At 34.6% G+C, this 15,207-nt stretch overlaps 1 protein-coding gene across 5 annotated transcripts; it reads right to left on the reverse strand.

Moving 5' to 3' along the window:
* Positions 1 to 111: 111 nt before the first annotated feature.
* On the reverse strand, positions 112 to 10,073 carry LOC118063269 (uncharacterized). Of its 5 annotated transcripts, none has more exons than XM_035077266.2 (14): positions 9,528 to 10,067; positions 9,372 to 9,440; positions 9,175 to 9,279; positions 8,551 to 8,619; positions 7,672 to 7,815; positions 6,731 to 6,778; positions 6,091 to 6,197; positions 5,888 to 5,959; positions 4,782 to 4,833; positions 3,346 to 3,887; positions 2,578 to 2,787; positions 2,331 to 2,451; positions 1,208 to 1,290; positions 112 to 659 (listed from the first exon to the last, which is right to left on the reverse strand). In XM_035077266.2, exons 1-13 carry the CDS (start codon positions 9,909 to 9,911, stop codon positions 1,219 to 1,221), a joined length of 1,995 nt encoding a protein of 664 aa, XP_034933157.1. In that variant the 5' UTR covers positions 9,912 to 10,067; the 3' UTR covers positions 112 to 659; positions 1,208 to 1,218. The 5 variants fall into 5 exon arrangements, 4 of the variants coding, with proteins under 4 accessions (XP_034933157.1, XP_034933156.1, XP_073266551.1 ...); XM_035077265.2 differs by having other exon boundaries at positions 112 to 756; XR_012170347.1 differs by lacking the exons at positions 112 to 659; positions 1,208 to 1,290 and having other exon boundaries at positions 2,578 to 2,767; positions 3,354 to 3,887; positions 9,528 to 10,073.
* Between the last annotated feature and the right edge of the window lie 5,134 nt (positions 10,074 to 15,207).

Genomic DNA, 15,207 nt, shown 5'->3' on the forward strand with positions numbered 1-15,207 from the left:
GGGATTCGTTTCAAATGCTACTGCGTAGCACGGCTAGTTTTATGATTTATGGACACGATAATTACTTTCTCCCACAAGAAGACTTCTTGTTCAAAACAAACACAACGGGTCAAATCATAATTTCTACATAATTAATTAGGCGATTAAATCTCTTCTATTCCTTCAACAAATTCCTCTTCATTGCATCATTTGCTTGATTGACACAAATAATGTTTTTCTAGTCAATTTCAATCTTAAAACATTCTTACCATGCACAGCGGTTCGCCACTGGAGTTTTGCTCAGTACACTCACGGCTCACCTGAATTGCCCCTATGTATCCTCCTGAGAAGCTTGGTTGCCAACCCCGATTCAAATAGGTCAAGCACGACCATGCAGACTTCTAGCGCTCACCTCCTTGACAACATGATTTTTTTTCAAATCTAATTTTCCAAGTCTTGTAATGGTCATATCTCATTAGTAATTCTCACAAGAAGAAATTAGATAGAAAGAAACCAAAGAGTTGAAATCCAGTCAAACTTTGATTTTACTAACACCTAATTATGTACCGAGCCACAACCGTGCGGAAGCATCAGAGCAGTTACGACCATTGATCCACCTTTAAGAACGTTCTTGGAACAATCAGCTCTATACCACAATTGGTTTTATTGCTCCCCAAGGACTGCAGTCAGAATGTAGAGCTAGCTTAATCACCATTGCGCCATAACATGACAAGCACCTCCACAAACGGCAAATGAAACAAAAACAAAACGCAAGACCTGCACAGTTATACCGTGCAAAGCAACTGATAAGGAAAAGCATTGAAGAAAAATAAAATAAAATAAAATAAAGGGGGCACTCTTTGTTCTTTGCGTGCACTATAATTGATGTCCCTTTTCTTTATCTCATAATCAATTCTTTTTATAATGCAACACAAGTAACATTTTCACTGAATTTGTTGAAGATCTCGAGATTATTCTTCTTTTTTTAGTGCATCTAAGTGTTCTCATTCATGGAGTTGGCAACCCAATCCTAGGAGCCAGGCAGTATCAGTATCTCCATGCAGCACTTGTTATGGGCAAGCACTTCGAGAGACAGATTTGGTCATGTTTTGACAAAAATATCTTTTAGAATAGAGGTGTGGTATAACAGCATTGCATCAGATCCTCCCTTGCATATGAATTATAACATCTGAACATCATTAGGTGACTGGCTTTTTTTATTGCTTACCTTCAACCAAATCATGATGGTTTTCCATCACCACTCTTCAATAACCACGCAGAACCTTTGGATTCGCATAAATCAGTCATGACCTGGAAAACAAAACATGCTTCAATCACTCAAGCTATGAAAAGTGCTACTGAATAGATGGCTGCAACTTCTTAGATGAAATCACTAATTTCATCCTAGTTGTAACAACAAGCCTCACAAGTCATAATGCAGGCCAACCTTCAACAACATTATTTTGGAATGAACCTATTTGATAGTAATTTCTGAGTATGGTTCATGGAATGATTACAGGTCAACCAAATCTTAATGCCAAATTGGTTTGGATAACAAAATAATAAACAGATAAACAAAGGACAGAACACGGTTATAAAGCGTCAGTAGAAGGATAGGCTAGTTTATTTTTTAAGAGGTTTTTATTGTGGTTTAAGTTTTAGTCCACACAGTTGAAATCAACAGGGTAATTCCTAACAATTCACAGTTGTGTAATTTGAGTCCCCGTGCAGTCTGCTTCCAGTATTCCTCACATCACAGGGACTATTATATAGCTTTCAGAATCAGAGGCTAAATCCCATAAGCACTAAAACATCAAAAACTCAAAATAATAATAATAATAAAAATAAACATAAAAAGAAAAATAAAAAATAGGAAAACACAACAAAAAACTGTGAATGGCCTCAAAGACTGCAAGCTTTTCACGTTTCTTGCACCATGAAGCAGGTAGCAACCTAGGGAAATGGGAGGAGACAAGCAACTTAACTTACAATACTAGCAAATTGCCAAAAAATAACAATATGATTTAGCTTTTTCTGTCATAAGACATCCCCAAAGTTGTTCTTCTCTTGTGCCACCAGATAACCTAGAACCCACCTAATCTTTTTATCATCTACAACAAAAACAAATACACTTTAACACCCCTTAGTTGCTACCAAGAAATTCTGGAAATGTTTTTAAAAGTTCTGGCTACTTCCATCAAAGCTTGAGCCCTTTTCATCCATTTTAAATTAAAACACATAACTAATCTTTAACCCTTTAGAATTTCGAACAACAATATGTAAGCTGGTCACCACAAAATGAGATTTAGGTGGCATTATCCAATCTATTAAGTTTGTCTTACATCACTGACCTTAATATATTCACTGTTTGAAGGCTCCCTCTTAAGCTCAAGCCTGGCTGCTGCTTGGACCTCTGACTTCTTAATATTCGCATTAGGTCCTCTCGCCAGAAAAAGCCCAATTACAACTTTTCTGCTAGGGAGAAGCAATTATGAGAAGTAGATAATTATTCTGGTTAACCTTATTGCATCGTATTTACACATAAGCCCCATAAGACCAGTGGATTGACAAAAGAAAAAAAAATAGTATATATATAACCTCAATGGATCAAAATCTGGGTGTTCTGGTGAAGACTTCAAAACATAAAAGCCATGAATATTAGTTGCGACTTCACTTATGACTTCTTGAAGTTCCTCTGGAGGAGCTTCAGCACCAGAGGCTGCAGCTACTGCAATTCTAGGATCTGCCTTGGGAAGAGTAGACTGAGAGATGGCCAACTGTCGCAAACCTTGGCAAATCATTTGAAAACTGTGAGAGAAGAAGCGTATCATTATACTTAAGTGAGTGAAAAAGAAATTCTGAGAGAAATTTTTGTCAATCTGTAACAACACAGATTTCAAATGAACTAATAGTGTCCGAACCAAAAGGGAAGCTTGTGCGATATTGATGTCAAAAAGAAATTTTGACAACACAGGCTGGTGTTATGGGTTAAAACACAATCTATTGATCTCTTCTACATTCACATCACGTGGAGAACACTCATTTAGAGTTATTCATCAAGACATTTATAGCAACCTACAAAATAGTTGCACCCAAGCCCCTGGCTTGTTTTAACCTATAAAACCACTAAGAAATTCTTTCTCCAGAAAAAACAATTAACCGCCTCCAATGGTAAATAAAAAATTAACTACATATCAAAGTACCACATTAAACTCATGCAGGCCATTAAACTGATACAGGCTTCCAAAGGTATCGATGATTAGAAATACTGTTTCAACTGCATATTTGTTGGAATATGAGTAGAGAAACATGCATGCATACACAAGAAAAGTGTTAAATAGCCAGGAAAAAAATTGAAACCCATACCTGCACACCTTGTGAGTTTGGAGAACTTTTGGCAAGGCCTTCCGCAGAGCTTCTCGAGTTTCATCTGTCATGGTTTTCTTCGGCTTTGTTATCACATTCTTGGACACACTTTTTCCAGCTCGATCAAAAGCAGCGGAAATGTTTTTTCCCATGACTTCCCAAGCTTGTTCTTGCTTTCTAACAATGTCTGGGTACAGTTCTACAAACAATGTATCCACATTTTCTTTGAACTTCCAATCCTTAAAGGAAGGCCTTTCAACAGCAAATATATTCAGGAAGCTCTTCAGAATCAGAGGCTTCATTGGGACATTAAGTTCTGAAGGGGTGACCACCAAACTCTTGCTAAATAAAAGAAGTATGTAATCTCTAGCTGCAAGTTTAACCTTTTCAGTTGGCTTTGGGTTGGGAAACAGTAAACTCGTTTTTGGCACCCATAGTCCTTGCACTAATTGCCCATACTCCTGAAGAACTATTAAGAGATCTTCAATGGTGTCATTTGGAATAAGATGCCTAAGAGCAGCAAACCGATGAATTGGAGGTCCCTATTAAGAATAACAGTCCAGAATTATCTAAAGAGAACAAACAATTGCTTTCCAAATTGAAAACAAATATTTCATTATCACAATTCATCACTTCAAGATTTTCTTCCAAAAACTGAAAAAGCATAAAGGAAAAGGGAGTAGAGGTACAATTGAGAAAGAACACAAAATTGTCTTGACTCCATAACTTTAAAGAAATACTAATGTAATAGATTAAAACTTCACGATCCAGTTGTGAGCTTCAGATATAAGCAAATTTGATGCTCATACTCTGGTGGCTCAAGTTCAATTGGGATAGGAGGGGAAAATTTTTTAAAGGTCTAGGTTTCAAATGGAAATTTTTCTTGAGAAAACTGTACGAATGTTGTACCAAGACCAGAAAGAAACGTACTGCCAATTATTGAGCCACAACAATTAGAACCACATCCCAATTGAGCGACAAAAAAAGTAAAACACTCACCTTATCAAAAATCTTCAATAAAAAAAGAAAACAAAACAAAAGAAAAAAAAGTCCACAAAGTGGAAGCCATGAACCCTTATAATCCAGAAAGAGAAATGCAATCCTGGATTTGGATCTGGATGATGTATATACTCAAACTGGGCAAGTAAATGTTCTAAAGGACACCACAGACATGAATGCATGGATTCATTTAAATAACTAAATCTGTTTTTAAAATACGCATCTGGCCACTAGTCAATAAGTAAATCAGAAAACACGCCACGCTTCTCACACATTAATGTTTCTAAACAGCTGGCCAAAATTGCACAACAATTAACAAAACAAAGACATACCAGTACAATCAAAATTCTGCCACATACATTGGCTGGCACCAACTTCCAAAGCATCACTATATCATATAATTGAAAACAGATATACAATATTGAGTCAGAACAAACCTCCAAAAACAGCCTCTTAATCCGTTCTTCCAGAGGCAGTGAAAGCAAAACCCTGTAAAACCATCTATTTACACTTAAAAAGCCAATAGCACAAAAGCACAAAAACAAAATCATCAGTTGATGAATATCATCTATTATGATGGAAAAGAAAAACATATAAACGCACCCTAATTTCCATCACCATCACAGGTTACTGTGACATTAATTCATTATAAAGTAATGAAAAATAAGAAATGGTAGTGAACAGAACAGTTGAACTCCATAAGCAGAATACAAGTTAGATCTTGTGTCCAAGCCTCCCATTAATAATCTTGGGGCAGCAGAGAACTTACACAACCACTCACCAAACCACCACAACATTCAATTTGCACTAGCTTTCTTTACCTTTTTATTGTATTGTTATACCAAGGTTCTATTTTACACCTTATTGCTGCCTCTTTCCTTGATTTCTCAGTCCAATCATTGTAAGGTTCAAATTATCCACTTTTAACATGGCATATTCAAATTTTCACAATAAAAGAAATATAAAAATTTCAAACTAAAAAAACAGCACTACACTTTTGTTGTAAATGCAACTTATGTAATTGCATATCCTAAACAATGTTATCGTGAAGCCAGAGAAACAAAAACGTTACTTGAAATATAATTTATCCTAACTTAAAACAGAATGACCAAGTCAATAAAGGTGCTCTGCAAGGCCTCTGAGATGCATTTCTTGCATTGTACGCATGCATGACAGATCTATGAATTTTTTACATGTGCCAATATATGTTCATACATATTTTGGAGCATGCATAACACATTTGACGTAGGACAGGGTAATAAAAAAGATAGAAGAAGCAGAATCCCCTATAGGAGAGGGATTAAATAGAAGAGAGAAAGAGAAGGCAGAGAAGAAATCTCTAGTAACCTAAACTAAGGAAAAAAGAAAATTCTAGTAAAATATTAATAATTATAATAACAAAATCCTAGAAAGCTATCTAAATAATAATTAAATTCTAAACATACTAAACTACAAACAAAGGAGTAAACTTTCTCGTTCCCATACTGCATCAACCTCTGATATTGAAGATAGAAAAAATATGAAATAAGAAGGGTGACTGCACCTTCTTGAAGGACCATTGAGTTTAATATTGTTGTTTGATATCCCTGGACACAAGGAGCTCATGTAGTCATACCTTCATATAAAATCACATCAACTTGTAAGCAAATTTGGTGCTTCAAAAAAATAATCTTAAAGTACATGAAAGTTTTTGGAAAAGTTGCTACAGGCCTAGTTACAATAAGATAAGTTATAAATAAACCGTACGGGCTCATTGCAAACTCAATGGTAGAACTTTCTGGTGCCACCATGTTCTGTAGATATCTGGAAGATAAATCACTTTTTGAGCCATGGTACTTCAGAGGAATCCAAGACTGCAAGAAAATAACCAATTAAGAGAACTGCAAAACATTCCTTAGTGGTAATTTTACTTTTCATCGTAAAATTAACTAAATGATTGAACAACTATAATAAACCCACTATGCAGCAAAGCACTTATGTGTCGAACAGATCATCTTTCTTTATCCAATGCCTAATAGTTTCTCCCTAACACCATCCTACCTAGGAAAAATCCAAAACTTTTCAGCTCATCTAAATATATAGTTTCTTTCATCAGTAATTTTTGTATTCCCACATGCCTACACATTATTCCAATTTTTTAGTAAAGTTAGGGAAAAAAAAGATAAGTTATTTACAAGATAAAAACTTGCACATAGCAAAATAAAGTTGCCAATTTGGAATGAAAACCATGTAACCCAAAGAAAATGCCCGGGAAAAGAATTGCAGTAACAGAAAGGAAAAGGAACATCACATCTTCACTTTTTTATTTGAATCCAAACTATGTGGTTATAACTAGATAAATGCATGTTAAGTTTCAGTTGTAAAATTGCACGCTTAATTTGTGTACCTCTTCAACATCTGGTTTTTGCTCATTTCCTGAACTCATCTGCTTGCTCTACACCAAACATAAATAAGATTTGGTCCTTAGGAACTGATAGGTTATGTGCATAAATAAAAATAATAGTAGTAACAACAACAACAACAAATAACCAAAAGCTCTCAATAATTTCTATGAAATCCTGGTTGCCTTCAGTATTAAGGCATACATACAATATGAGAATAAACATGTAACATGTGTGTGCATACATGCACTCGTGTCTCTCAATAATTTCTATGAAATCCTGGTTGCCTGCCGTATTAAGGCATACATACGATATGCGCATAAGCACATCACATGTGTGTACATACATGCACTTGTGTGTGTGTGTGTGTGTTCTATCTAGAACCATTCATTTATGCACTACTCGCTAATGTGTCACTGGTGATGTAGGTGGTCCTTTGTACTTCAATAGGTGGTTTAGAAAATAACTAAAAAGTGATTTGATTAACAAACACCATCTAATCTGGACTACATTAGCTAGCTGATAAATCCACTCTTTGGTCTTAATGTGTGAATCACAACCAGTTATTTATCTTTCAAAGAGAAAATTTTAAAAGATTGAAAAGGGGATTATAAGCAAACAAGGAAACTTAAAACTAAAACAGAGTGTAAGATTATTGATATTCAAGGTATTTTAGTCCATCAAAAGTTTTAAGGAATTCATGCTTTTTTATATCACAATGCAACAGATATAAGTTAAAAATGCTAGGAAGCAAGAACTCAAGCATAAATGATGTGCATGAAGAATCTAGTTACAAGAATAAAAATGCTTAAAGCAAGAACCATATCCATGTCACCATTCCAAGGCAACAGTAGACCAGGCCAGAGGTCCCACAACAAACCAAGGCATCCTCTGCTTGGTCACTTTTATTTCACAAAAGCATTCAGAATATGAAGAGGGAAAGAACCTGCTTCTTAGGTAGACCCAAGGGTTTCCCCTCATTGGAATCGTCTCCACTTGTGGCATTTTTTTTCCCTTTAGAATTACCAGAACTTAGATAGTCCATTGATGGCCGAAGCTGCACCACTGCATGAATAGGATTCAGGTGTAACTGCAAGTTGGGGGAAAAAAAACCAAAGCCTCTTAGAACATGTTATCTGTTAAAGATAGTTGGAAAACGAACTTAAAGCAACATTATGCAACAGAATACTGATGGTACACTGATCACTTAGATGCACATACACGCACATGCATACACTGGTGGAGCATACTTGAGAGTTTCCTAGCAAATTAACAACACTACAAATGTAGAGGGAGAAACAAAATATGTGAAGCTGTATGGATACCCACGTAGATGAAGGTATAGATACATTAAATAAAAAAAAGTACAGAATAATATAAAAACCAACCGTAAAAATGTTTTCTACCACATTATGAATGACTAGAGAGAAACTTATAACAGTTGCTCAAGGCAGATAAAAGAAACACTGATCACTCATCAAATAAAAAAAAAAAAGAGCTTGATCATAAATTTATGAATGCTGTCCAGTATCCACCAATCAATAATAGATCTCACAATATTCAAAGATAGATACATTAACAATTACTCTTATGCCTCAAGAACAAATGCAGCTTGTATTGAGTTTCATGAGAAGCAAAACTTCTATCCCTTTTCTTTCCCGTCATAAAATGTCATGAGATGTGTATGATGCAGAAATAATTTTTTACAGAGCCATCGCTCCCCAAGATTACAGAAAAAAATGTTTACTACTAAGTTGTTTCAACCACATTGATGAATTAAACAGACTATGTTAAAGCACATAACAGGAGGGTAGGACAAGCATACCTTATTACCTATAAGAACCCCAACAGCATACCCAGTAGCAGGAGGCGGCGACCATGAGGACGACAAAGTCTAAAGAAAACCGCAAATCATGATACTGTATTAGAGTATCGAACAAGTACATAAGAAGTTACAAGGAACAGAGAAGGTTACAGGGACATCAAAAACCATAACAAATGTGACTTGGGAAGAAGAAAAGAAAAGAAACAAATAAATAAAACACCAGTCATCACCAGCACTAAAAGAACCCAAAAAATAAATATTTCAGTAAACTGCAAAACCATGAACTAGGAAAATGAACTGTACCAGAGATGACATCTGATCATGTCCTGAATAACAAACACCTGAAACACACCTCACTACAAAATCAATTGAGTTCCTAGGACATGACTTTCAAGGCACCAAGTTTCCCATTAACAAAACCAAGGCACTCACCTTGGTGAAAATTTGGCAATACATCAAGAACTTATGATCTGCCCAAAAATCTTCGCAGATCACTATTAAAAAAAAAACACTACCAATAATGAAGCCTAACCCTGCCTTTTCATTCCATGTTTAAGCACTGAAGAAATACCATACCAAAATGAGCCTTTGACCAAAAAAGAAAGGGCAAATACAGAGGCAAACCTGCTTTTTCATATTCAATCTGCTAGCAATATCAGGGTCAAAGTTTTTAGTATCATCAATAGACAAATCAACCTCCACTTCGGTACTTTCAGGTTTCACTCTAACCTAAACAAAATAGAAAATCATCATTCAATATCTCCCTTTTCCCCTCACAAAATAACAAGAGCAATAAACCCTACGAAGGTAAAAATATTAACCTCTTTACATCTTTCATCCAATTCATACGGTCTCCAACACGGCCTCAATGGATATTGCATTACATATAACTGAAAAAAAGAAAAGGAAAGATTAAGTTCATAAAATTACTGTTAAAAGAAAAACTCCACTCCAAAGAGGAAGAGAAAAAAGTTCACCTGAGTGTTGGGGTCGACGGACGGAGTATAGTAAACATCAATTTCGCGAACAACCACATCATCCTCATCCTCTTCTTTATCAACATCCATTGGATCATTTTCCTTTACAGCCGCTCCTCTCTCTTCTTTAGCATCAATTTCCATCTTCACATTACCATTGGAAACCCCCGTTTCCGTCTTCGAAAGCGTATCATCAATTTTAGGTTTAGCATCTTCGGCTGTGTTAGAAACTGAAGGGTCGGGTTTTGGTGCCACCGGTACTGATTCCTGAGGTTCGGGTTTAGGTTTAGGTTTTGATTTTGGTTGAGGTTTCTTTGAAGTTGGCGCGAATCTGCTGGGTGGTTTTCGTACCTTGCTCGGTTCGTCTAGGCCGTCCAGGTCCATAGCCAATTACTTCACGGTGGCTCTGGGTGGTCGATTGTATTGGCCTAGCCCGTTGGTGGTGTTTAGTAGAGGGAGAGAGACAGGGGCAATGGAGGTCATAAGTGAAGTGAAGGTGGACGCAGATTATATCATTATATAGTTCACGGATGAGGGTGGACGCAGCAGCATCAGGGAATTGGGTGAGTTTAGGGCATCTAGAACCTTTGCGTTCTGGGCACGGACAATATATTAGGGCCTCTGTTGGCTCGAATCCATCAAAACATTGGGCTACTTAAGTAGGTGCGCTGGAGTCTTTCTTATGTTCTGATTTGATACCTGGGCCAACTTTTAAAATATTATGTCTGCCTTTTGAAATTTGATAAAAACAGAGTGCTCAAACTATAATTTTGTAAAACCTGGAAGAGCCTAACGGGTTATCATGAGCTCAGTTTATGCGAAAGCTTGAATTGATTTAAAATGAAGAAAAATTTAAAAAAAACATGAGTGGGATGGTTAAAAATTCAAATTGACCCACTAATCCAGTTAAATCCTGACCCTTCATTTATTGATTTTTTTTAAATAAATATTTTTAATTAAAATAATATTTTCTGATTTTTTTAAAAAAAATATAATAGATAAACCTGGTTTAATCGGTTTATCTCTTCAAATCAAGTTTTGTAACTATAATTATAAAATTTAAGAAAATTTACTCCCTACTCTTTAATCATTGGCTAACTCCTTTGAAATACATGCAACTACAACGGAGTTAAAGTTCTCTCTTTCTCATTTTATACCTTGTTTTTAGAGGATTGAGTATTGTTAATTCAATTAAATCTAGTTATAGGTTAGGTTTAAAGACAAATAAGGTTTTTTTACATTGTAATGTTTAGCGAATATTCATGTATAATAAAAACATTACGAGTAATAAAAAAAAATTCAATTTAGAAAAAATGATTTTTTTTCATAAAATAAATAAACAAATGTTTAGATTATTTTTCTAGACATGTTCAGGCATTTTATATAACTAAAAAAACAGAAAAGATTAGCCAAGTCATAAGTCTAATAAACACGCTTATGAATTTAAACAAACTTTATCTAAATTCAGCTTTATTGAGTCATTTAAATAACATATTTCAAAAAGATTCCAGTTTTTACCAGCGACGCTGCCAGTGATAGCAACGCATGGAATCCCACACGCCGCCACTGTTTTTGAAACTCCAGTGACGTCACCAGCTTCTATTGACCATTCAACAACAAAATTTGGATGATTTTAATGTGTTTTGATTGCATGTGATAATTGTAAGAAAAAAAAAAAAAGCTAAAACTGTGTCTTTGCAATAATTGAATGTTTTTTTTGTTAAATATCACGTTTAGCATATATATATATATATATATATATATATATATATATATATATATTTTGGCAATTGGAATAGAAATTTAAAAAAAAAAACTATGTAAAGTCTATTTTTCCTGTAATTGATTCCTCATCAAATTGAAGACGTGGCAGGACGTAGAAGGGACGTGAAAATGTGAATAGTCAATTCAATCTGGAATAAGGTGCTTGGCAACAACAACAGTGCCCATCGGGTCATGATAGCAAGCTTGACTCTTTAACTCTTATGCTCATATTTCTTCTCCATTATTAATATCAAGCTTCAAGACCGTAAAAAGTAATTACAACTTTTTGTGATTTTACATCTCAGGTCAACATGCTCTTGAGTAGGGTAGAAAAAAAAGTTTCAAGTTTTTTTTTTTTTGGCGGCAGTAACGTTTATTTTTACAATATTTTTTTTAATATTAACATATCAAAATAATCTAAAAAAAATTAATTTATAAAAATAAAAAAATTTAAATCTTTTAAGAATATTTTTAAAATAAAAAACAAGCAGAATAAAAAAAATAAAATAGAACCGGGGGAGATTGTGCAGTAGCCGCCGTAATGCCGCTTGATAATGAAAAGCACTGGATCATTCAAGTTGTCCCATGTCAGATGCCTCTACCTCTTTTTCTTTTCTTTTTTTCCTCGTTTTGGACAAATTATTGCTCCACTGGTGTCCATGTGAACCAACAAAAGTTTACTACATGCTCTGGAGATGCCGTATTTCACTTAGAAATTGCTGGAGAAAATAACTGGCCCAACAAAATGTTTTTTTTGCTTGAAAATATATTTAAATAATATTTTTTTATTTTTTTTAAATTTATTTTTATTTTAGTACAAAAAATTTAAAAAATATTTAAAAAATTAAATTTAAACAAAAAATACCCAACCTAAATTTCAAATGGAGTCTTCATATGGCCCAACCACTTAAACTATGTTATTTATTTATTTATTTTTTTGGAAATGTGCTAGTTTGCAAATTACTTTTGCTAACTATGTTTATTTTTTATAAAAAAAAATTCAATATTGATAGCTTTGGTTTTTCAACCTGCCTTTTTCTTTTTTTGTTTTCTTACCATTTTTTTATTTTCTTACCTTGGTATGCCAAAGGTTTATTCTATATTTAGTTTTTGTGGTTAAAAAGTATTTTAAATTTTTTTATTTTTAATTAATTTTTTTATTTTAAAATTATTTTAATGTATTGATGTTAAAAATAAAAAAAAAAATAAAAAAATATTTTAATATATTTTTAAATAAAACACATTTTAAAATATCCACATCAACATCACGAAAAAACATTATTACAGCATTACTGCCATCGCTGACAACTGCTACTGTTCCTGGTTCTCCATTCCGTGATATTTCTCTGATTATCGAAACCCTGCCTTACTGTCCAGATGTGATTTACAATAACATATAGTTATCTGCAGTTAAGGTTTTCTTTTTCCCTAATAAATGGGAAAATTCTTGGCATCGATCATTGTACAAATATATATTATATGCAGTCATATTACGTGCATCATTGTGTAAATCTTCAGGATACATCTGGTTGCTGCAAAATCATTGTAACAGGAACAAAGTGGGAAACAGGGCACTGCTTGTCCCTGTCGATACTGTGAAAAGGAGATGGAATCACCTTTTTCAAGTTTGATGTCTGTCTGCAAGTTGGGAACTCATCAAAAAATGGGAGAAAGATGGGAACTTGATAATATAGAGAGAGAGATTCACCTCTCCTCGCCTCCTCCTTTATTCCTGGTCTACCTAGAGCGAGAAAAGAAAGTGTTGTGAGTGAGTGGCCATTGACTCGTAGTTTTCCATTAGGCCATAGCTGACAAGATCATGAAAACAAAAGGAGGGCAAAAAATGAGAAGTGGGAAATATGGGTGGGAAAAAGCTTGCGACCTTCTTAGCAAAGGCAACCGCACTACCCTCAACCAAACTTCCCACTTCGTCTCTGTGTCTGATTCGAGGGGGGGCCGGTAGAGCTCTTACACCATCACAAGAAAAGGATATATAATAGCTTAGCTTTCACCGGGAAATGTTGCATGGTGTTGATTATATGCGATTTTCTTCAACATGATTTTCACTGTGTCATATGATGCGATCGTGGCCAAACTGGAAGTTCTGATTCATCGTCAGCAAACAGAAAATATAACTCCATTAGTGGAGACAGAAATGTTTATGAACAGTACTGCCCATCAGCAGGTGATTTGAACCATAGAACACGGTAAGCCTGGTCACATACTTTGATGTTGCTTTCTGTCATAGAGTGAACCAGAGAACGTTTTTTGATGATGGAACTTTTATTTATTTATTTTTTTGAGAGATTTTTCTTACGATGAAACTTGGAATCTGATAAATATTCTCTCTTTAGGGACACAGGTAAAAAATACTCTCTTGGAAGAAATTAAACACGCCAAAAGCAAGCACCGAATATCTCATTGCTCTTTTCAAGAAGGGTTCCATCTCCTGAATCTTGCACTGTAGGCAACATCATCCATAGATTGAGAGCAATTAATTCTCCATGCAGCAATAGTCAATGCATTAGCGTAGAGGCATCCACCGCCTGCACTGAATAAAGAACCACACCACTATTATAACAATATATATACGTTTGCGTGATTTGATCCAACAAGTTTCCAAGAAGTTACGTGTTTATACCATCTGTTTTTGGGCACAAAACAGCTTCAAGTTCAACACCATTTTTTTCTCAAAAAGAGCCCTTGGGGTCTTCCTACAGCAGGGAAAAGAAGACCATAGAGGTCCTTATCGCTTGTGAAGGATGCCGGAAAGAAGAAATAAAAGTGAATAAAGCATTAGGCCATTGCCGTCTGGAAAAAAGATGGAGGGGCCCATAAAACAGCCTAAAAATAATGGAGAGTTTGAATTAAGATTTAAAAAAAGAAGAAGAAGAAAGGGAAAGGCATGCTAAATGCCAAGTCAATGCAAGCGATGATGGAGCAAGCAGAAAAAACATGCCGGCTTTTTGGTTGTATCCGTAGTTCAACGCCTCAACCTCCTCTCTAAAGCTCAACCTTATCGTCATTTGCTTACAGGAAAAGGAAAATCATAGGGTTGGAATAAGATTATATATACTCCAAAGTCTAATCTCTAATCTTGCTCACTCACTTGAACAGATATTTTATCTTCTTCAACTATTTTAAGCACATATCTCAAGACAAAATTCTATCTCGTTGCTATACCTATGCTCATGGTCTACACGTATTTAAATTGAACATGTTTGAAAAAACAGTTAAAATATCAAAAAATATTTTTATATATATATTTTTTAAATTTTTTTATGTGATGATTTTAAAAATAATAAAAATTATTTTTAAATAAAAAAATACTTTAAACCACCGCTTATAAACGCGCCCCAATCAGGAATTATCCGTGCACGCCAAGCACATCAAGTTTTATCCACAGATGGGCCCAACTAGCTACCAACTCTTGCCTTGATAATTAGATGCATAGCAAAAAAAAATAAAAAATAAAAAAGTGTAGTTACGAGCTCTTTAACTTGTTGGATTGTAAAGGTTACTTTTTTAGAGGGGCATCGATTGTGTTCAATGGAATATTGGAATTGTAATCCAAGCACTAGGATTGGTTGTTCACATCAAGCAGCCATATAATGCGTGCAATTGACATAATTGAACTTTTTTTATTTATTTATTTTAGTTTTGGATAAAAAGGCATGAATGAACCATGCCAGTCATATAACTTTCTCGTCCCAAAGGATGAGTTGTTCAACGTTCATAAAGTTCGACATTTGGCCTAACATTGTAATCTTTTCTCTCCTTTTCTTTTCTTTTAGTTTTATATCAAGAGCATTTTTAAATTAGTTTGTAAGTTATTCGAGATTAGATTTACATATTTAATGAATATGCAATCTCTGTCCTTTCAGAAATGTAAAAAACTGTACTTTTTTTATAATTT

The sequence above is a fragment of the Populus alba genome, chromosome 7, assembly GCF_005239225.2.
Source record: "Populus alba chromosome 7, ASM523922v2, whole genome shotgun sequence".
NCBI classification, from domain to species: Eukaryota; Viridiplantae; Streptophyta; class Magnoliopsida; order Malpighiales; family Salicaceae; genus Populus; species Populus alba.

Coding starts and splice junctions, on each gene's coding strand:
- LOC118063269 (XM_035077266.2), bottom strand. CDS start 9,911: ATGGACCTGGACGGCCTAGACGAACCGAGCAAGGTACGAAAACCACCC. Junction 4,834..5,887: donor CTCAATGGTCCTTCAAGAAG/GTGCAGTCACCC, acceptor ATGGTTTTACAG/GGTTTTGCTTTCACTGCCTC. Junction 3,888..4,781: donor TTAAGAGGCTGTTTTTGGAG/GTTTGTTCTGAC, acceptor TATTCTTAATAG/GGACCTCCAATTCATCGGTT.